The sequence below is a fragment of the Podarcis cretensis genome, assembly GCF_951804945.1.
Source record: "Podarcis cretensis genome assembly, chromosome: 1".
NCBI classification, from domain to species: Eukaryota; Metazoa; Chordata; class Lepidosauria; order Squamata; family Lacertidae; genus Podarcis; species Podarcis cretensis.
Genome location: NC_137170.1, coordinates 22,380,891 through 22,401,506, shown reverse-complemented (window position 1 = coordinate 22,401,506; position 20,616 = coordinate 22,380,891). Strand labels below are relative to the sequence as shown.

The window sequence follows — 20,616 nt, the reverse complement described above, 5'->3', positions numbered from 1 at the left end:
AAACCATAGCTTTAACCATACGGACCTTTGTTGGCAAGGTGATGTCTCTGCTTTTTAAGATGCTGTCTAGGTTTGCCATTGCTTTTCTCCCAAGAAGCAGGCATCTTTTAATTTCGTGGCTTCTGTCAGGCAGTGAGAGATTTTACTTTCTTGGGCTCCATGATCACTGCAGCTGGCATACATACCTTTGATTTTTAAAATAAAAATTAACACAAGTTTTCTCTACACTTCTGACACAATTTGTCACATTTGTGGGCATCTGAGGTGCAAGAAACTTTCAACCAAGCACTCAGAGTGTAGAAGAAGCTCTCCTGCAGGAACCTTAAAAGCAGAACCATTTGCCACAAGGCTACATTACAATGTTTAATAAGTTGGAGTTCTTGTTATTAAATATACTAGCTAATGAAGGTGAATACATCAAAACAGGGTCCTGTAAGAATTTAAATGTATTTTCATGTAATATTTGATACTAACAGCTGATGAAGGTGAATACATCGAAACAGGGCCCTGTCCTGGTCTCCAATCCATAACTGACTTCTGCTTAACGATTGAAACTGAGTCTCCATCTGCAAGCTGATAAATTATAAGGATCAATATTATTGTCGAGTGAAAAGGAGAAAATCTTTGTAACGAATTATTGTTTTATACATATCACTTTGAGTTTGAGTTTGTAATCTCTGTTAGAGTTTGTAATCTCTATTTGAGTTTGTAATCTTTATTAGAAAATATACTTTTGAATGGATTGGTTTTGGTTTCTATTGACTATTGAATTGTGAGTAGGGACCACCTCCACTATTAAAACTTATATTGATTTGAATTCTTGGTTTGCTTCTTTCTTGGCACATTAGAATGTTTGGCAGAAAAAACTGAACCCCTGGTTGTCATACATCACAGACCTTCTGTACAGTAATGCCGTTATCATTGCCTTAATAATCGATGAAGAAAAAGAAGTTCAGAGAAGTTCATTTCTTCATTATACAACCTGATCTACTTAATGGCTAATCTCATTTACTCAGAGAAACCTAGAATTCCTATTGGTGAAAATCCATGTGTATGTGACCTCCTCAGAGTATATAAAACTGGAAAGCAAATTAATTCATCTAGAGTCATTTCAGTCACTGTTAGCTGGTGCCATGGAGCCTCTAGGGATAGTGACCATTTTGATGATCATATGTATCTCTTGCCTTGTTTTCCTTGCAGTCGGGAGCAGAACGCCAGAGAATGCAAAGCAGCTGCCACCTGGCCCACCTTCACTGCCCATCGTAGGGAATGCTCTGCAGCTGAAGACCAACAACCTGGCCCAGGTTCTCCAGGAGGTAAGCCAAAGATGAGCACCTTCCTCAACAACTGTCTGTTGATGACCGTTACCTGTTTGCAAGCCTCTTTCCATCTGACTGTTTTGGAAGGGGACAATCCATTGTCAGTTTGTTTATTTATAGATGGTACCATCTGGGTGCAGGGCACATTTGCAGAGTATAAGGCAACCGACTCTGCACTTTGACAGAGGAGAGTCAAAAGAGGGAGGGGAGGCATCCAGACCAGAGGAAAAGAATAGCAGAATCGCTGTTATTTCCGTGGCACGGACTTGCGCTTGGGTACATCAGCAGGAATGGGGAGCAGGGACTTGTCCCAAAGGCTCCACAGAAAAGAAGTGGACTTTGAGCAGGTCGCACAACTCCACAAAGGGGGTTGTTTTATTGCCATTTTATTGTTTTATGCTTAAAATAAAAGCCATAAAGCCCCCTTCTGAGTAAACAACTTTAAAAAGCAATAGTGCAATTTTCATACTATATTAGAGACAGAGGGCGGGGGCGGGACCAATTCTCCCTCCACACATGGATGGTTTGGGCATTTTTGCCCTCTGAACATTTTTAGCCTCTGCTGGACAGTGGGGAGTTCATAGTCTTCTTGTATTTCGAAAAGCTGCTCCTTTATTTTCCCCAGAATGTGCTTGGTTGGAAGGTACTTTAAGAATTCCCTTAGAAAAATAAGTGTGAGGGGGACATAACAGAGCAGTATAATCATATTCAAGGTATAGAGAAAGTGGACAGGAAAACACTTTTGCCCCACTCTCATAATGCCATACCCTCCAACATTTCTCCAATGAAAGTAGGGACATCCCATTCCATAACGATAATTTTACTATAGCCCACAAACCTTACTGTGTTGCCCCAGGGACTCTGGGCAGCTTCCAACATATATAAAAACATAATGAAAACATTAGAAATTAAACAAAAAAACACTTCCCTATTCAGGATTGCCTTCAGAGTGGGTCGGATAACTCTATACCCTCCAACATTTCTCCAATGAAAATAGGGACAGCCTAACGACATTTTGTGATCAAACTGGGATGGCTTCTCTAAATCAGGGATGTCCCTGGAAAATAGGGACACTTAAGGGTCTGTAATGCTAAAACCTGGAGTCTTCAATTAAAGCGGAGTGTTGGAAGATTTACAACACACGCAAGATAGTAGTTCTTCATACAGTGCATATTGAAACTGTGGAATTCACTGTGGAATTTTGATAAGACAAAATTCATTGAAGATAAAGCTACCCATAGCTGCTAGTGATGATGCTGAACCTCCACCAGTTCCAGGGACCTGCAGGAGGGGAGCGTGCTATTGCACTGAGGTCTTGTTTTTGAGCTTCCCAGAAGAACTGTGTTGGCCACTGTGATAACAGTCATGGACTAGTTGGGCTTCGGCCTGATTTAGCTGCAGAACTCTTCTGTATGTTATTAAGAGTCATGTGGTTCAGATGCCCATAGTGAGTCTGGGGGCAGCGGGGCTCTCCATCAGCTATATGACTCTCTCCTAACCCGCAAACCCACCTAGATGTGTGTCCTTCTCTATCTTTTTTCCAGTTTGGTGAGAAGTATGGCCCTGTGTTCACAATGTATTTTGGAACAGAACGGGTTGTGGTGCTGCATGGCTATGATGCAGTGAAAGAAGCACTGATTGACCGTGGAGATGAATTTGCTGCCAGGGGACGCCTGCCATTAGCTGATGATGTCAACAAGGGATTAGGTATTTTATGCTGGTTGACCAGTGGGGGGGGGGGACGCAGGAAAATCCCTCTATTCATGAAAATAAAGCAAAAAAGGTTACAAAGACAAATCATTGCATCTTGAGATAAACTTTCCTAATTAATGTTCCCACTGGACAGTAGCAATCGATAATTAGCAGCCTTTTAATGGCATAGCTATATATTGGGCATTGCCATTTAAGAGAGAAATGAGCCACCTCATAAAAGTACTTAAGCAATATCTAGGGCAGTAGCGGAGAAAGGTGGGTGTGCTGGGTGTGGGCGGCCCTGGGTGCAATCCCTGAGAGGAGTGACATCGCCACAGGTGGCGCCCCCCTGGGATGTGCGTTGCTGCTGGCACCCGCCGGAAGCTCCCCGCCACCGCGCGCCGCCTTACACCCAGGGGTGCTTACCCCTGCCCACGCAGGCCGCTCCAGGTGCCGGAGCAGCTAGCACCGCCTCTGGTCTAGAGCAAGCACCAAAAATTAAAGCAGGATTGAATGAGTCTCTAGCCTTAAAAAATAATGGTCTGGGGTAATTCTGGTGTGGGCAGTAAGTGTGAGAGTTATGTGAGCAGAAGTCCCTGGCCTGGATCTTGTGAATCAATAAGCTCTCCACACCAAGAAAGAGTTTCAAAGTTACTGCAAGCTATCTTTAAATCCTGCTCTTCCAACCTGCTTCTTCTGCTCTCTCTTTCAGTCCATCCATCTCCTTTATGCCCATTTCCTCTTCTGCTTTCTAGGAATTATATTCAGCAATGGGGAGGTGTGGAAGCAGCTCCGACATTTTGCCCTTACCACCCTGCGCAACTTTGGCATGGGAAAGAAAAGTATTGAGGAGAGGATCCAGGAGGAAGCACAGTTCCTGCTAGAAAAGTTCCAGGACACGCAGGGTGGGTAGCCACTGCCCTTCATCGACATAGGCTTATCAAGCAGACCCCCTTAAACATCACAACAGATTCTGGGGTACATTACAACAGATTATTAACCACCACCTGGTCCTAGGTCACTGAGGGCTTCATACACACTAGTAATGCACTGAACTTACCTTGTCAATATACTGGCAAACAATGCATAGCTTTCAGCAGGGGTGTAATATGCTGACACAGACCAGTTCCATCTAAAGCCCGGCTGCTGCTTCTCTATCAGCTGCAAGAGTGCTCCGCAGATATTGTTGAATTCCAGCTGCTTTCAGCCCCAACAGTCAACAGTGGTCCAGAAGTTAGACTCTAGCAGCATCTGAAGTGCTTTAGATTCCCTAGTTTTAGTCTAGACTTCACCAAGGCCTACACCACTATGGTCACTCTATCCTATCTAAGGATATATTGGCTGAAGCTGGAAGAAAGCACCTTGGAAAGTCCTTGGAAGAAACCACTCATAGCCACTGAAGATGCCCATGCCTCCAGAATTGTTGTGAGAAAGGCAGCTCCCTGTCTGACCACTGAGGCCAGGAGCCTGGAAATGGCAGCTCAGAAATTCCAGACTAGATTATTGCCTAAAACCTGTAATGGGTATAATTATTTTTTTCTTGTTCTTCCAGAGAAGCCCTTGGATCCAACCTTCTCACTCAGTTGCGCCATCTCCAATGTCATTTGTGCAATTATCTTTGGGAAACGATACGATTATAATGACAAGAAGTTGCTATCCATGCTAAGCTTAATAAGTGAAAACTTTCAGGTTTTTAGCTCTCCTTGGGGACAGGTAGGTGCCATCTGGTTAAATGCATTCTTTTCCACAAAGTCTAAAGTGGAATATTTATTTTATGTAGAAACTGCCTCTGGCTGTAGCCATTTTCCTGCTGTTTAAATGTCTTTCTTCCAGGTTTCTCATAGCCCATACTGCCTCTGCCTCTTAATATTTCTGTTAATGTCCTAGTTGCAGGCTTGCCATGGGTAACTGGTTAGCAACTGTGACAGCACAATGGGCCACTGGCCTGATTCAGTAGGCTCTTCTTATGTTCTTGTTTTTAATTTGGATTTTTAATTTGGGTCTAGTAACCAAGGTTTGACTTAACTCAACAGCAGCCCAGTGGAATAGGAAGTAAAGCTTAACGAGTAAAACCCACAGGCTCAATACTGTAACTGGAACTAATTACTTGGGATGTATGCACACTGCCATTGCCTCTGCATCCAGTGTGCTTCCACTAATGGTTTGAGAAGGTGTGAATACATGATGTTAGTCACAATCCATATCTATCCTGCCATTTCTTATGAAATGTTGCGCCTTGCTGAATTCGAAGCCAGGGATGTGTACACGGACTGGTTTCAGTAGGAGAAACAGATGGGACTAGATTTAGAGATATATATGTAATCCCATAGCTCCGTTTTAGAGCATTTGGCTTGTTTATATAGCGTCCCAGAGTCAATCCATAGTAGCATCCCTGGTTAGGGATGGGACTTCTGAATGAAACCCAGCAGAGCTGCTGCATAGGCACTATTGACCTTCAGAGAACAATGGTCTCATTCAGTACATACCTTTTAACATGTGGAGTTTGGGGGGGGGGGTAACTGGGTTGTTGTTTTTATTTTGATTGTGAATTTTGTGGTTTTATATTTTGATTTTAGTCTACGAACCGCAGATATAAAATAATAATATAAGACAGCTGATGGGGAACATCTATATAGATTTGGGAGGCATTGGTAGTGAAAATGCTGGTGTGTGGACCACAGAGTTAAAATGCACACAAGGCAACAGTGGCCAACATTATACTGAAGCCCAAGTGTGGACAAACCCTGACTGAGGTTGGTGCCAATGGGTCTCTTGTGGTGTTTCTTCTAGCTCTACAACCTCTTTCCTTCTTTGATGAAATGCATTCCTGGGCCCCACCATAAAGTGCTGAAAAACAACTTGGCACTCAGAGAGTTTGTTTTGGACGAGGTTGAAGAGCACAAGGCAACTCTGGACCCCAACTCACCTCGGGATTTTATCGACTGCTACCTTATGAAAATGGATCAGGTAATCATGAAAACTCACAGAACTCTCCACGTGGGTTCTCCTGCCACTCCTGAAGCTTCCCAACCAGCAGACTTCCATCTAGCTTCTTGTGGGGAATGCCAAGGAAAGAGATTCCTGCCCACACCCCATTGGAGTAGATTCATTTCCCATTGCTGACTTGTTCCTGCAGTAAGTGGGAAGTTCTTTCTAATGATTAGCCCTCTGGGCAAGGAATGTCAAGAGGAATGAGCTATAAAAAGACTTGAGATAAGATGTGTCTTGGGAAGGGAGCTGGTGCCAGTGGCACAGTTAAATTCTTGTTATGTTGTACTCAGAACAATTGAGTTGACTCCACTGACTGTGTTGTGTGTTTCTGCAGGAAGAAGGTAATAGTGCATCCCATTTCACCATTGAAAACTTGGCCATAAGCACAGTTGACTTGTTTGGGGCTGGAACAGAGAATACCAGCACCACACTGCGATACGGGTTCATGATCCTCCTCAAATACCCAGAGATACAAGGTAAAACAGATGCGTTATTAGTACTTATTATTCTTGTTCTTTCCCAGATTTATGTGTCACAGGTCCAATAGATGGTTGTTCTGCCACTTTCCCTAGGAAAACCCACTGTTCATCGCTGAATGTTAATCATCGCTGACTGACATCAGCAGTAGACAGAAGGCTTTCCTGGAGACAAGAGTGGGGGTGTGTGGACAAAATGCTCAGACCCATGCCTGGCAATCACAGACCTGTGCCTAGAAATCCCAGCAAAAACAGAAGTGTGGATGAGCTCTTATGGCTGACCATATTGCAAACCCTAGGATTTATATGCAAACAGTAACAACTTGAATTTGGCTCAGTAGTGTACTGGCAGCCAGTGCAGATCCTTTAGATCAAGCATGTCCAAAGTACATTTTGGGGACCTAATCAGGCCTGCTGGTCGGTTTAATCCGGCCCCAGCAGCAGGTTATTTCCTAGGGGTAAAATACTAAAAAAAAGGTCAACAACTTTGGTTTACTTCATCCTTTCTGGCCCTCTTTGAAAAAAGTTTGGACACCACTGCTTTAGACAAAGGCACAACCACAAGGGCCAGGGGCCAAAGGGCCCTCAGGTAGGATCAGAATCACTACAGGATAGTGCCTCCAATAGGAATCTCTCTAAGCTGGACCATCACTTGCTCCTATAACATTCCATAAGCTTTTGTCCCGCTGGGCTCCTTTTGGATAGAAATTAAATTAATATATAAATAATTGCAGTTATACTATGTTTCCCTGTTTACAGATGGATTGCTGAAGGAAAGCTACAATAAATCGCCTGTGGTGACGAGTTAGTAGAAAGTTGGCATCAGAAAACAATTGAAAGCTCCAAAATGTGCAGTGCCTTGCAACCATTCCCACTGAGTTTAAATTTCTTCTGTAATGTTTCCTGCACTGGCGTTAAACCTCATTCTTCCCATTGCAGAGAAAGTGCATGAAGAAATTGACCGAGTTATTGGCCGATCACGAAGTCCTTGCATGGCAGATCGTGGGGAAATGCCTTACACAGATGCTGTCATCCATGAGATCCAGAGGTTCATCTCTATTGCCCCACTGAGCGGCCCTCATGCAGTACTCAAAGACACACCGTTCAGACAATATGTCATTCCAAAGGTCAGCTCTTTTCAAGGCTCCAAGTAGTAATAGTAGGCTGCTAGCCATGATGGCTATATTCTACCTCCATGGTGAGAGGCAGCATGCTTCTGAATACCAGTGGGTGGAAACCACAGGAATTGAGAGTGCTGTCTTGTTTAGATAATGTTGAAGGGCTTCCCATGGGCATTTGGTTGGACACCATGAAAACAGGATGCTGGACCAGATGGGGCCACTGGACTGATCCAGCAGAGCTTTTCTTCTCTTCTTATCTACAAGCAAGGGAAGTAGTTTAGCCCTATTCCTAAAGTGTAGCTGGGCATCTTCAGGCCTGGACTTCATTTTAAACACCCTATTGCCTTCTGAAGCTGCCCCATTCTTCTTCTGTATCAACAAAGTACCTTCCTTCCTATTAGTGCCTTCCCACACCATTCCTTTGTGAGTGTCAATTTTATGCTTTTGTTGGGTGTCATGGCCATCCAGCCCATTTCTTTGCACTCTCTGCAGGGCACTACCATATATCCAAGTCTCATATCTGTGCTACATGACAGCAAAGAATTTCCAAACCCCAAAGAATTTGACCCGGGACATTTCTTGCACAAAGATGGCACCTTCAGGAAGAGCGACTATTTCATGCCTTTCTCAGCAGGTAAGAGCTCTGCTTCCTCAGTAGGCTGCAGCCTTGGCCAGCTCAGGTCTTTCCCATCTCCCTAATTGGCTGGTGTCGGGGAATGAGGGGGAACCTTCTTCCTCCTGCAGCCTAAACTGGAAGGGCTGCCAGTTTGTGAGAGAGGGGCAGAGGATTTTGGGTCCATCAGAACTCCTTGCACCTTTCCTGTGGCCAGCTGAAGCAAAAGAAATGGTGGAAAGAGTGACTCTCCCAGGAGCTGTTCTGGAGCAGCACCTTTGCTCCTTTGGCATGATTGTCATTTTCTCCGTAACAGCCAAAGTGGTTGTTATGCATCTTACACTTTGGGTTTCCTTTGCAGGGAAGCGGATATGTGTGGGGGAAGGTCAGGCCCGCATGGAGATCTTCTTGTTCTTGACCACCATATTACAGAACTTCACTCTGAAGTCCATCATTGACCCCAAAGACATCGATCTCACACCGGTGTTGAGCGGCGTAACCAACTGCCCTCGGCCCTATCAGCTCTGCATTGTCCCTCGCTGAAAAGCCTGCCTCAGGAGGGCTGCACATGTGGAAAAGTTGCAGCCTGGCAAATCTTTGTTCAAAAAATCCGTAACACAATATCTCCTCATGTGTGGAGTCTTATCTTTTTACCTGACTAGTTGTGGAACTGTTACTTTGGGGATCTTGCTAGAGACTATTGCACATTGAAGACATTTTGTAAAAAAATTCATCTCTTTATTGATTAAAAAAATTGCATGTCTATACAGACATTATGTACTATCTCTTAACAGGTAAAAAAGAGAAAATTATATAAAATAGAAAATTTATAAAGCAATAAAAAATAAAAAATAAAGAAGTAACAAAGATAAGAAATAAAGAAATCAAAAGAAGAAGAAGAAGACAGTTATTTACATAGTAAAAGTAATCATCGGCACGATCCTTCCCATCCTTCTCATTATACTGTTTGATATAACATTCTTTCTTACACAGGTTTACATTGTATAATATCATTTCTTTCTGTTTTGTATACATTCCTTTGATTTTTTTCTTTACAAATATCACTCAATTTCTGCTAATATGGAATTATTTGTACAATAAAGTTTTATATAATTCTTAAATATTATCGGTTCTCTAGTTGTTTTTTGTTTCGATATTCCTCAAACTGATCCCGTCAGTTTTCCTAATTGTAGATATTCTAACATGAACATCTGCCAATCTGTAATCTCTGGGAGCATTTCATTTTTCCAATTCCTTGCTATAAGGGTCCTAGCTGCTGTTATACCATACATAAACAAGGATCTTATATCTTTTTTAATTTCTGATGGTAATATACCAAGTAGGAAAATCTCTGGGGTTTGTTTTTTTTTAAAGTAATTTTAAATAGTTTCTTAAACTCATTATAAATGTCATTCCAGTATTTGCCAATGGCTACACAGGTCCACCACATATGAGAGTATGATCCTTCCTCTTTTTTACATCTCCAACAGGTTGATGTTTTTCCTTTATACATTTTAGCAAGCTTTTTGCGGGTAAGATGCCATCTATATACCATTTTATGGTATATTCCCTGAGATTATAGCATGCTGTGAATTCAATGTCTGCCGTCCATAATCTCACCCATTGTTCCATAAGTATATTATGCCCGAAGTCGTGTGCCCATTTAACCATGACTGTTCTTCTTTTGTTTCCCATTCCAGAAGATAATCATACACTTGTGAAATAATTTTCTTTTTGTTAAGTATTGATTCAAATCTAGATGTTTCCTTTGCAATTCCTTGTATTGAATCTATAGCTAGTCTTTGGTGTAGCTGGAAATATTGTAGCCAGTCTGTTAGTGAGTTTTTAATTTCCTCATATTGCTTCAATGTTGGCTTATCCTTATCTACTTCTAAAACTGATGTTGGCCATTCCCCTTTCATATTTCTTTTTTAACTGCCATGGCTTCTGTGGGTGACGAGCACAGGGGTATCTTGGGCTCCAATATTCCTTTATATTTAATCCATATTTTGTATAACGATTTCCACGTTGAAGACATTATTGCAACGGGCAAATAACAGGATTAAGAAATTAGTCACACACAAAAAAACCCATTCTTATCTTTCTTGCCCCTTCATGTGCATATGTGTGCAGCCGAGTAGCTATGGGGCGTGTCGAGCCACCCATCTGGGCAGGGCAAGGCTCTCCAACACTTGGAGCCTCTTCGCTGCCTCCCCCTCAGCTGTAGGGCGTCTGAGGGAGAGGCAGTAGGCAGACGAAAGTCCCATGCTGCTGTTTCAGGCAGCGTGGAACCTGCAGGTGCCTAAGCCACCACCTCACTCCTAAAAAGTTTCGTAAGCACAATTTTTAAAAAACTCATTTTGTCACACACACACCCTCAGTGATGACATCTGAGGCAAACTGCACCCCAGCAGCCCCTTCCTCCGCCACTGCATGAGAGTGATGGGTGAGAAGAAGTCTTGTTACTCTTTGTGCTAAATGAAGCCAATCAGAGTGGAAGGAACTGAGTCAACCACTGAGGAACTGGTGACCCTCAATGGTAGCTGGACTCTTGCGCCCATCACCCCTGATGTTGGCTGGGGCAGATGGGGGCTGGAGTCCAGGAATATTTGAAGGGCTGCAGGTTCCCCATTCTTGCCATGAGGGCTCAGTTGGGACAACTCCCATAGTCCCATTTCATTGGCTAGGTGGCTGGAGATAATGGAAGCTGCAGTCCAGCAGCAAAATCTCCAACCTTGACTTGGTGGGTTGAAGTGCTGCAGGCTGTAGAAGCTGGGTGGGTCAAGGCCCCTGTCTGAGATGACCTTTTGATTCCCTTGCATGTCCTACCCAAGATACAGCAAAGTTGTTTAACTGAGTGACAGCATAAGCTTTTTTGGTAACCCTTCTATAGATCTGTACACTGAGATTGGCAGATGTGTCAATGCTAATAATAAAGCACAGGCAGACAATTGTATTTGGAAAGATATTCCAATAAACTCAGTTTGGAGTCTCCCGGTGCTAGAACAAACTGTCTAAAAATAACTTTCACTTTTTGCCTATGCACAGAGCATAGATGGGCAAGATCTCCCAAGCCCACCTTGGATGAACTTGGATGAGAAAACTTTTTTTTTCCTCCTGAGCCCAACTGAGGCTCTCACTGTCTTTAAAAATCTAGAACAGAGTGAAAATGGCCGTCCCTCAAATTCTCCACTTACTTTGTGGGTGGTAAAATAAGGAAGGTCATTTCACTGAATATTCTCCAAGGGAGGACTGAAAATCTCCAGGAGGAGTTGGAGAGGGAAAACATTCAAAGAATTGTCAGAATTTCTTTCCTCTCAGCCTTCCTTCAGCCCTGCTCCCATTCAGTGTAACAGAAAAATGTTTCCCTAGTACAAATGCAGAGGCCGCATGGGCAAAATTGGTGAGGGGAAGTCCACCTATGAAGTTAACCAAGGAAGAATGGTCTTCCTCTTCTGTATTCAGATTTTTTGTTTTGGGTTCCTCCACCCTCTCAGTTATGCTCCTATTCAAAATAGTGAAGTAATGTTTCTCCATTGCACTGAATGGAAGGGGCAAGAGGAAGGAACTTGTCTCTGATTTTAATTCAAGCTGGAGAAGAATTCGGGTCTTGAAATGCATGTCCTCTGTCCGCTTTGAAACTCCTGAAGGTCTTCTCCAAACCAAAGTTTGGAGAAGTGTGCTGGTTTCACGAGCATAGAAAACTACTGCTCCACGTCTTCTGGAGAATAAGAGCACATCCAGATGTATGTATTTTTTTACCTGTTTGTGAAATGGAATGGCTTTATAGATGTCCTTCACCCTCCCAGAGCTAAATAAATAATACTATGACAAACTGAATACTGTCACTTGTAATGATTATGCAAGTACAGCAATTTTATTATTTTATCCAACATCCTATTCTCACTGTGGCCAACCAGACGCCTATGAGAAGCCCTCAAGGAGCAACTGAGCGCTACAGTGCTCTCCTCCTCATTTGCAGTTCCCAGCAACATTTGAGGGCTATTCCTAACTGTGTAGTGCATCAATGACAGCTCCATAATGAAATCCAGAGTCAGGCCACCAGGATTTAAATATCTTGCTTTTCTAACACATTGCTTTAAAAAATCCCTCCACCTTAAAAACACAGACATTTAAAACAAATTACTAATAAAATCTTATGATTAAATTTATGGCACATGACTGCAGTTCTGTGCATGGCTGGGAGTAAGCACCATTGAACACAGTGGTGCGTATTTCTGCTGTATAGGTTCAATTTTTAAAACACATTTGGTTTTAGCAAATGACATCCAGACAGCAGAAACACAACCTTTTACTTTTAATTAGCAATGCAAACAACTTTTTGTTATTTATTTTTGGAATTTTACAACAAAATCAAACAGCCCCCTGTCTCCCCACCTCCCCTATGCATCCTCCCCCTTCCTCACATGCCCCCAAACTTCTGTATTCCTCCCTAGCCCCAAATGCCCTTAATCCTCTTCCCCTCCCCATCCCACAGCATTTGTATTTGTTTGTATGATCAGTGGCAAACCTGTACTTTCACTACTGATTCCCCTGACACATCTAATCTAAGGATGACCTGCTGCTTATGATGTAACAATGCAAGCAATCCAGAATTTACAGACATTTATAGACCACTTCCACACAGGATTAAAGTGTAGTATTTTGTCTCAAACTGCCCCACTGAACAAGCTTATATTAGCTGACGAAAACCCTCTCCCATGCCCACACTTTTAAGTTGCTTCTTTTTATCTAAGTTGTATATAAAAATAGGAGGAGGTCTGTGGCAATTTAAAGACTTAACTGTATTTATTTGTAAAGGGAGTAAGATTTGCTAGGGCATACTTCCTCAGATGCAGAATAGGTGGCAACAACAACATAGTATTAATATTAATAATAATATACAGTGCTTTTTTCTGGGGGGAACGCAGGGGTAGGCATACCCCTAAACATTTTGTGAATCTAACGGGAGAAGAACTAAAAAAATTAAAATATTTAATTTCTTCTCTAGCACGGTGAATCAGCAGTTCCGTTGCTACCTCCGATGGCGACCTTTTTGTCCATTTACTGCTTTTATTTTTCCGGATTTGAACTATAAAATGGTGATTTTGCTTGAGTCAAAATGAAAGTACCCCAAAACATTTCTTTAGAAAAAAAATCACTGATAATATGTAGTCAACTCAACTTTGTGGCCATTCAATTTAAGGTTACAGATAGTGATTACGTTCAAAAATACAAGAAGCATGGCGTATGGCTCCATTTAGACTAAAATGAATAACAATTGATGGTTTGATTCTTTGATTGTTGTAAAACTGTTATTATTTAAATTATCTAATCTGAAGTCTCCGGCCTACAAACGCTTACGCTTTATATAAAGACAGTCCTTAAAATTCCCTCAGACTCGTTGTTTTTCATGGTGACAGACAGACACCCCCAACTCTGGGAGGGGGGGGGCGATGGTTTTTGTCCCTATTAAATGCATTGAAGCTTTTGTTTCTATTTAATATTAGGGAGGCTGTCAGCTTACCAGGCTCAGTTTCCTTCACGGCTTTGCAATCCGTTGGGCCCAGCCTGAGGCCTTGCAGCCTGTCACTCCCAAGGAAGTTTGTAGAGCCAGCCGGGTTATCGGCCCTTCATGGCAGGGTATAAATTCTTTATAAACACAAAGAAGTGCCGGCAAACAGGAATAAAGTCTCCCAAAGAAGCATGGAAAGTGTGGTGCGACACAACAGAGAGATGGGACGGCCCTGTGCTGCACCTGCGAACCTGCGAACTTGTCAGTTTCCTGGCCCTGCCTGCTACCTGAGGGGAGCTCAGCCCCTCCAGAGGAATATGGAGTGGGCTTAAGCCCCACAGCCCTCCCTCCAAAGTTAATACCTATGGTATCACTACCACCTCTGGGAGCAAATCCCACAGTTATTGTTTTATTAAATAATTTTTATAAAATATGTTCCCTTGCTACAAAACTAACAAAAACGGGGGGGGGGTTACATTTTTCATCTCCACTTTCAATTCATAAGAGTCTTTTTCAATTCGTTTGCATGTACTTTTGTCGGGGGTGGGGATAGCATAGCTGTCAATGTTTCCCTTTTTTTCAGGAAAATTCCCTTATTCCGAATAGGATTCCTCACAAGAAAAGGGAAAAGTTGACAGCTATGGGAGATAGTTATGTGCCCCTATTTTCCAGGAACTGTCCCAGATTTACCAAAGCCACCCTGGTTTCTTATTTGATCCCAGAATGTCCCCCTTTTCCTTTGTACGCCCCTATTTCTTTAGAGAAATGTTGGAGGGAATGCTGTTGTCCAACACCTCCCCCCCCCCCCAGCCATCTGAAGGCAGCCCTGTTGGAAGCCGCCCAGAGTGGCTGAGGCCAACCAGTCAGGTGGGCAGGGTATAAATAGTAAAATAGTCCCTATTTTCACTGGAGAAATATTGGCGGGTATGCAACACTCAGCTTCAATGGATGTGCACAAGTTCTAGTGTTATGAAAGAGAAAAGCTTTTACCTATTCCCTTTCTACACACCATGTATAATCTTATACGCCTCTTACTTGTCTTTTCTGTGAACAAAAGTCTCACATGCTACAACCTTTCCTCATAGTTAACTTGCTAATAGCCTCAAATCATTTTGGTTGCCCTTTTCTGAAGATTTTTCAGCTCTGCAAGATCCTTTCTTAGGGTTGGCTTAGCCTGGAGCCATGAAACCCTACAACCCTGTGTCCTAAAAACCCCCACTATTAGCCTAAAGTAGGACTCTTTAAGAAATCTAAGCCGTTATCTCCTCTCATACAGAAACTTAACCCCAAGAGAGTGAGCAAGAGAGTTATAGCCATGAAGCCACAAAGACCTGCAATTTAATTTTTAAATGCTGTATTATAATTTTTAAAAGATTCTGATGACTGGTTTTACAAATGCAGCCGAGGTCTTAAATGTGTTGACCTAATCTCATTAATTACTTGATGACAGTGGCAGTTAATATTCATGTTTGAGTGATAAATAGAAGAGGTTGGTGAAGCTTATTATCAGTGTCATAAATCTCACACCCAATTACATTAGCAGTCAGTGGTCCCCCTCCCCCCTGAGGAGGAAACTACAGTAACTCATAAAAACAGGATATATGGTGTAGTGGTTTGTGTGCTGGATTAGGACTGGGAGGATTTGAGTTGCCCATTCAGCCCTGGAGAAAACCACTTGGGAAAACCACTTTTTGTTAGCCTAACCTGCCTCACAAGGCTGTGGAGGGAATAAAACAGGTTCCTTGGAAGAAAAGATGGATATAAATGTAACAAAACATCAATTAATCCCAGCTCTTCCTGTAGGGAGAAGCTCTCTCTTCATAACCAGAAATAAATTTGACAACATGCAACCCCTCCTTTGCTTTAAACGTTTGTTCAGTCAATTATTTAAACTGAGGTAGACAAGCCGTTTGACATATTATGCAGAGGTAAACTCAGGTTTATCACAAAATGAAATCTCAGCAAGCAGCTGCAGCTAATCATATGTATAGTGCAAATAGGTCCCGAAAGCTGGGAGCAGGTTGGCTTCTCAGGTTCTACAAATGCCAGAAACTTAAAAAAGAATAAAGAAAATACTAAGAATACCATATAGTAAAAGGCCAGAGGCATTCCTTTTAGGAATTTTAAACGACATTCCAAAAGACAAAACTATATGCGACGTCTGCAGCAAGAATCCTGGTGGCTAGGTATTGGAAAGGGAATCAGTTATCCCTTAGGGGAGAATGGTTATGTAAGCTTTCAGAATATTTAGAATTAGCCAAATTGACAGATATAATAAGATAAAAACCAAAAAGTGAAGTGAAAAAGGAATGGGAGTGCCTAAATGAATACCTTAAAAGCCAAGGTTCGAGGACAGAAATCTGGCTGAGTTTGGAATAACCTTGTGAAGTGAAAGGATAAGAAATAGGGATTTATATCTAGATGCTAGGATAGAGATAAGGAAAACAGGAAGATACAATGAGAGGTAAAGGAGGTGCTGTGGGATTGGTGGAAGTCAATGTTTGTTTTCCTTTTTAGTGTTTATATTCTTAATTTGTAAGATTTGGATTTTTTTTTATATGCTTGTTTTTGTCTTTTGTGTATTGTTATTTTTCTTTTGTTGTTGTTGTGTGGAAAATACTAATAAAATTTACTATTTAAAAAAGAAGAAAGGAATGCATTTACTGGCTGAGGGAACATAAGGGGGTGTCAGGGGTGTGACTACAGCCATGGAACATTTCTAAATTCAACCTCAACTTACTATTGGTGTGGAAAGGAAAACCTCGCATTGACTCTCTAATAATAATGACACGTGAGGTGATGACAGTCAGCTACACATTCACTCTTAAAAAATATCGGATCAAAACAGCAACTATTCCACTATGAATGGTATGTGAGGAAAAGTCCCAAGTCTTCAGATAACAGCAATATTAGATACTGAGCCACATGCATTGCTTCAGCACTTTCTCTTCAAATCCTTAAAGAACCACCTTGCAAGGTGGCCAGTATTATGATTATCTCCATCTTCTCCCTGTTTCCTGAGGTAAAGTGGCCACTGTTTTCATGAAAGAAAGAGGAATTGGGTTAAAGAGCGGGCTATGTTCGGCGTTCCTCTCTCCCCTGGCCTTATTCAGGGAGTTCCAAATAAAAATACTAACTAATAAAATAGGGATAACACCAAGCCTGACCGTCTAGGATGCTGCTTTGAAGTTACCAATAGAAATGTGGTGCTTTACCACCACCTAGTGTTGGTTTATGAGACCTATCAAAATACCATTTCGTGAAATAATTTCCCTTGTTTATTTTTGGATGGCATCCCCGTTTCCGCTGTATTATTGGATAAGGTGGCTCCAATCTGGTGGAACGCTCTGTCACAAGAGACCAGGGCCCTGCGGGACCTGACATCTTTCCGCAGGGCCTGCAAGACAGAGTTGTTCCACCAGGCCTTTGGTCAGGGCGCAGCCTGACCCCCTCCTCTGGCAACCTGCACAGAATCTTGCTTAATCGGTTGCCGTTAATTTGATTTTAATTAATTTTTATAATGATTATTTTGAATGTGTGATTATTTGATTGTTTGATTATTTGATTATTGTTAGCCTCCCTGAGCCCGGCTTCGGCTGGGGAGGGCGGGATATAAATAAAATTTATTATTATTATTATTATTATTATTATTATTATTATTATTATTATTATTATACCATTTCGTGAAATAATTTCCCTTGTTTATTTTTGGATGGCATCCCTGTTTCCGCTGTATTATTGGATAAGGTGAATGGGGAATGTGAATAGGCTCTCCCAGTGTGATTCACATGACACCTCTCCCTCCAGTTGCTTAAAAAGCATGTGAGGGAGATGTTTAATAATGGGTGTGATGGGGGCGGGCACAGCCAGTGGATTCAGCTTCCCCTCTCCTGATCATTGCCAATTTAAGATCAGGTCCAGCCTGTAATCCAGAGGAGCATCATCTTTGGAGGCAACCTCCATTTGATCAACTTTTGAAAGCCTTCATTTTAATAGCATTTGCAGCCCCAATAGCAAAATCTGCATGTAGGCTTTAAAAATTGAAACTAGATACTGCTTGCTCAACAGAGGTAAGGTAAGGTAAAGGACCCCTGGACAGTTAAGTCCAGTCAATGGTGACTGGGGTTGTGGAGCTCACCTCGCTTTCAGGCCAAGGGAGCCGGTGTTTGTCATAGACAGATTTCCAGGTCATGTAGCCAGCATGACTAAACCACTACTGGTGCAACAGGACACCGTGACGAGTGCCAGAGCGCACAGAAACGCTGTTTACCTAACAAAACACGCACCACCATAGTGGCGTACATTAATAACCTTTTTTGACAACTGGGAATTTCCATCTGATTTATTCCCAACAAAAAGGAGTCTGGTTATTCTGGAAAGGTGCTTTTAAACATCCCCCCCCCCAATTCATTATAACTTATTTCCTAATAATAATTTCCCTTTTACATGTCCACCACATATGAAAGAGCATACCCTCAACCTCATTACATTTCCAGCACTTATCTGATTCAGTCTTATACATCTTAGCAAGTCTGCTTAGAGTTAAATACCATCTGTAAATCTTTTTCAGGTAGTTCTCCGTGAATTATACTGTCATGGGAGGGGGGAACTTTTCTCTATGCACATTCTCCAGTTTAGAAACTTCTATCATGGCACTTTTTACTCGCCTTATCTTTAAATAAAATCCCCAAAAGCTGATGATGATCTCCTAATGTCTGCAGATCAAGCTGCTTTCAAAGGCAGAGAGGTTTCAAAAAATAAACCCTACCTACATCCAACCTCCGTGTGAGGGCAGTGACTTAAAATCTGAAAGTGCCAATGTTTATTACATCTGGGATTAGGTGTTTGCATTGTACGGCTCTTCACAGAACACCTTCTGGGTACAGCTATATTTGTAACAATGCTAATTGGAAATGTGGCCTAGAAAATAATAGCTCTATCAGTCACTTAACAGTCCCAGGAGCAACCTTGCTTTTTGTAAGGTTGGTCTGAAAAGCTTCATAGCCTGAAATTCATAAGGAGATACAGTGGTGCCCCGCTAGACGAACGCCTCGGAAGACGGAAAACCCGCTAGACGAAAGGGTTTTCCGTTTTGGAGGCACTTCGCAAAACGAATTTCCCTATGGGCTTGCTTCGCAAGACGAAATGTCTTGCAAGTTCCTACGGGTCCCCCCCCCCTTTTTTCCCCTTTTCCTAAGCCGCTTATCAGCTGATCCGCTGATAAGCCGCTTATCAGCTGATCCGCTAAAAGCCGCTAAACCGCTAATAGCGTTAATCCGCTAAGCTGTCAATGGGCTTGCTTCGCAAGACAAAAGAACCGCTATACGAAGAGCCTCACGGAATGGATTAATTTCGTCTTGCGAGGCACCACTGTACTTGAAACTGTCAAGCAAAACCAAAGATTTGCACAGCCAATGTAGTGTGCCATCTGTCCTGCCCGTCCAGAACTCCTATGCATTTAAATACAGTGGTGCCTCGCAAGACAAAATTAACCCGTTCCGTAAGGCTCTTCGTATAGCGGTTTTTTGTCTTGCGAAGCAAGCCCATTGACAGCTTAGCGGATTAGCGCTATTAGCGGTTTAGCGGCTTTTAGCGATCAGCTGATAAGCGGCTTAGCGGCTTAGGAAAAGGGGGGGAGGGGAAAAAACCCGCAGGAACTCGCAAGACATTTTCGTCTTGCGAAGCAAGCCCATAGGGAAATTCGTTTTGCGAAGCGCCTCCAAAACGGAAAACCCTTTCGTCTAGCGGGTTTTCCATCTTGCGAGGCGTTCGTCTTGCGGGGCACCACTGTAAGGGTATGAGAACAAGAAATCCCACTGGAGCAGCCATTTCTGAATTCTTAACAGTCATGGCAGAAGCTTCACTTCACTCAGGGTACAGAACTTGTGCCCCTCCAGATACAGTTAGGACTACAATAGCTGACCTCCAGCTACTGCTGACAAAAGACCTTCAATTTGGGGGATGGACTATTGCTCCAACTTTCTTTCGGAAGTCTTGAGGATCCAGTTCTTCCTCATGGTCATGTGTAACACAGGAATACTGCAGGTCCTTTTTCAGCAACCAGTTGGCATCCACCTGCCTCGAGAAACAATGGAGTGTGCCTCTGGGGGGTGAAGTCCAATCCCTGGAGAATCACAGCACCTGCTGTGGCTGCAGAGATCAGTACCTCAGAACTGCAGTCACCTGTGTTGTTTTTGCTGTGTTAGCAGCACCAAAGTGACCCCTCCGAGGTGCAAGCCTGGGCAGTGTGTATGGAGGTTCTGGGCTGCCCAGAAGACAAGACCCCTCTCTCAGCCTCACTGATGTGGTCCAAAGGAAAGCAGAGCAATATATTTGGCACCAGCTTGACTGCAGGAGTTGCTGGAATGAGGCATACAAGGCGTCATCCAAGCATTGTAGGGACTCAACTCTGGATTTGTGCAGGATTTACTCCTTAGCCTTTTCTTTTCCTGAAGCCATCCCACAAGGCAGTTTTACATGCAAGCTCCTTGTTTCTTGAATGAATTTCATTTAATTATTATTTTATTACTGAATATAGCTTCACAGAGCCTCCAGGGCAGCTGGGTAACACAAATAATAATAAAAATATCCCCTGAGTTTGAGAAAGGTATACATCTTTCTTCAGGTAGGAAACAGCTGTAACACAAACAAATTTTGGTAAACTATTCCAAAGTTGTGAGTGGTAGAGCATATATGTAACCAAATGACCTTGTAAAGACTGCCAAGCAGGATAGTCATGCTTATCCTCCTACCCACCTGTTTTTCAGTCAGTAATTTTCCATTGCAAACTAGAAATATACATAACTTACTTGAACTGATTTCCTGCATGAAGTTTCTAAGTTGCTGAGGGCAATGAATTCTGAAATTGTAATTTGCTTTCGAACGCCTC

General features: G+C 42.5%; 1 protein-coding gene and 1 long non-coding RNA gene across 3 annotated transcripts in view; one reads left to right on the top strand and one right to left on the bottom strand.

Moving 5' to 3' along the window:
* Window positions 1–17,199, bottom strand: part of LOC307200780 — a 189,086-nt gene extending 171,887 nt beyond the window's left edge. The window contains exon 1 of one of the 2 annotated variants that reach the window (XR_013832423.1): window positions 11,292–17,199. This is a non-coding gene — a long non-coding RNA (uncharacterized lncRNA). The remainder of the gene's footprint in view (window positions 1–11,291) is intronic. The other variant, XR_013832424.1, reaches the window with a different exon arrangement.
* Window positions 1,115–8,865, top strand: LOC307200312 (cytochrome P450 2C19-like). The gene is made up of 9 exons (XM_079948838.1): window positions 1,115–1,316; window positions 2,864–3,026; window positions 3,767–3,916; window positions 4,564–4,724; window positions 5,802–5,978; window positions 6,337–6,478; window positions 7,418–7,605; window positions 8,092–8,233; window positions 8,574–8,865. The coding sequence occupies exons 1-9, from the start codon at window positions 1,134–1,136 to the stop codon at window positions 8,753–8,755; spliced, it is 1,488 nt and encodes a 495-aa protein (XP_079804964.1). The 5' UTR covers window positions 1,115–1,133; the 3' UTR covers window positions 8,756–8,865.
* Window positions 17,200–20,616: the final 3,417 nt, after the last annotated feature.

Excerpts from the sequence above, each read along its gene's own strand:
- LOC307200312 (XM_079948838.1), top strand. The coding sequence starts at position 1,134 with ATGGAGCCTCTAGGGATAGTGACCATTTTGATGATCATATGTATCTCT. Across the intron at positions 1,317-2,863 it reads TGGCCCAGGTTCTCCAGGAG|TTTGGTGAGAAGTATGGCCC; the intron begins GTAAGCCAAAGA and ends TCTTTTTTCCAG. Across the intron at positions 8,234-8,573 it reads TTTCATGCCTTTCTCAGCAG|GGAAGCGGATATGTGTGGGG; the intron begins GTAAGAGCTCTG and ends TTTCCTTTGCAG.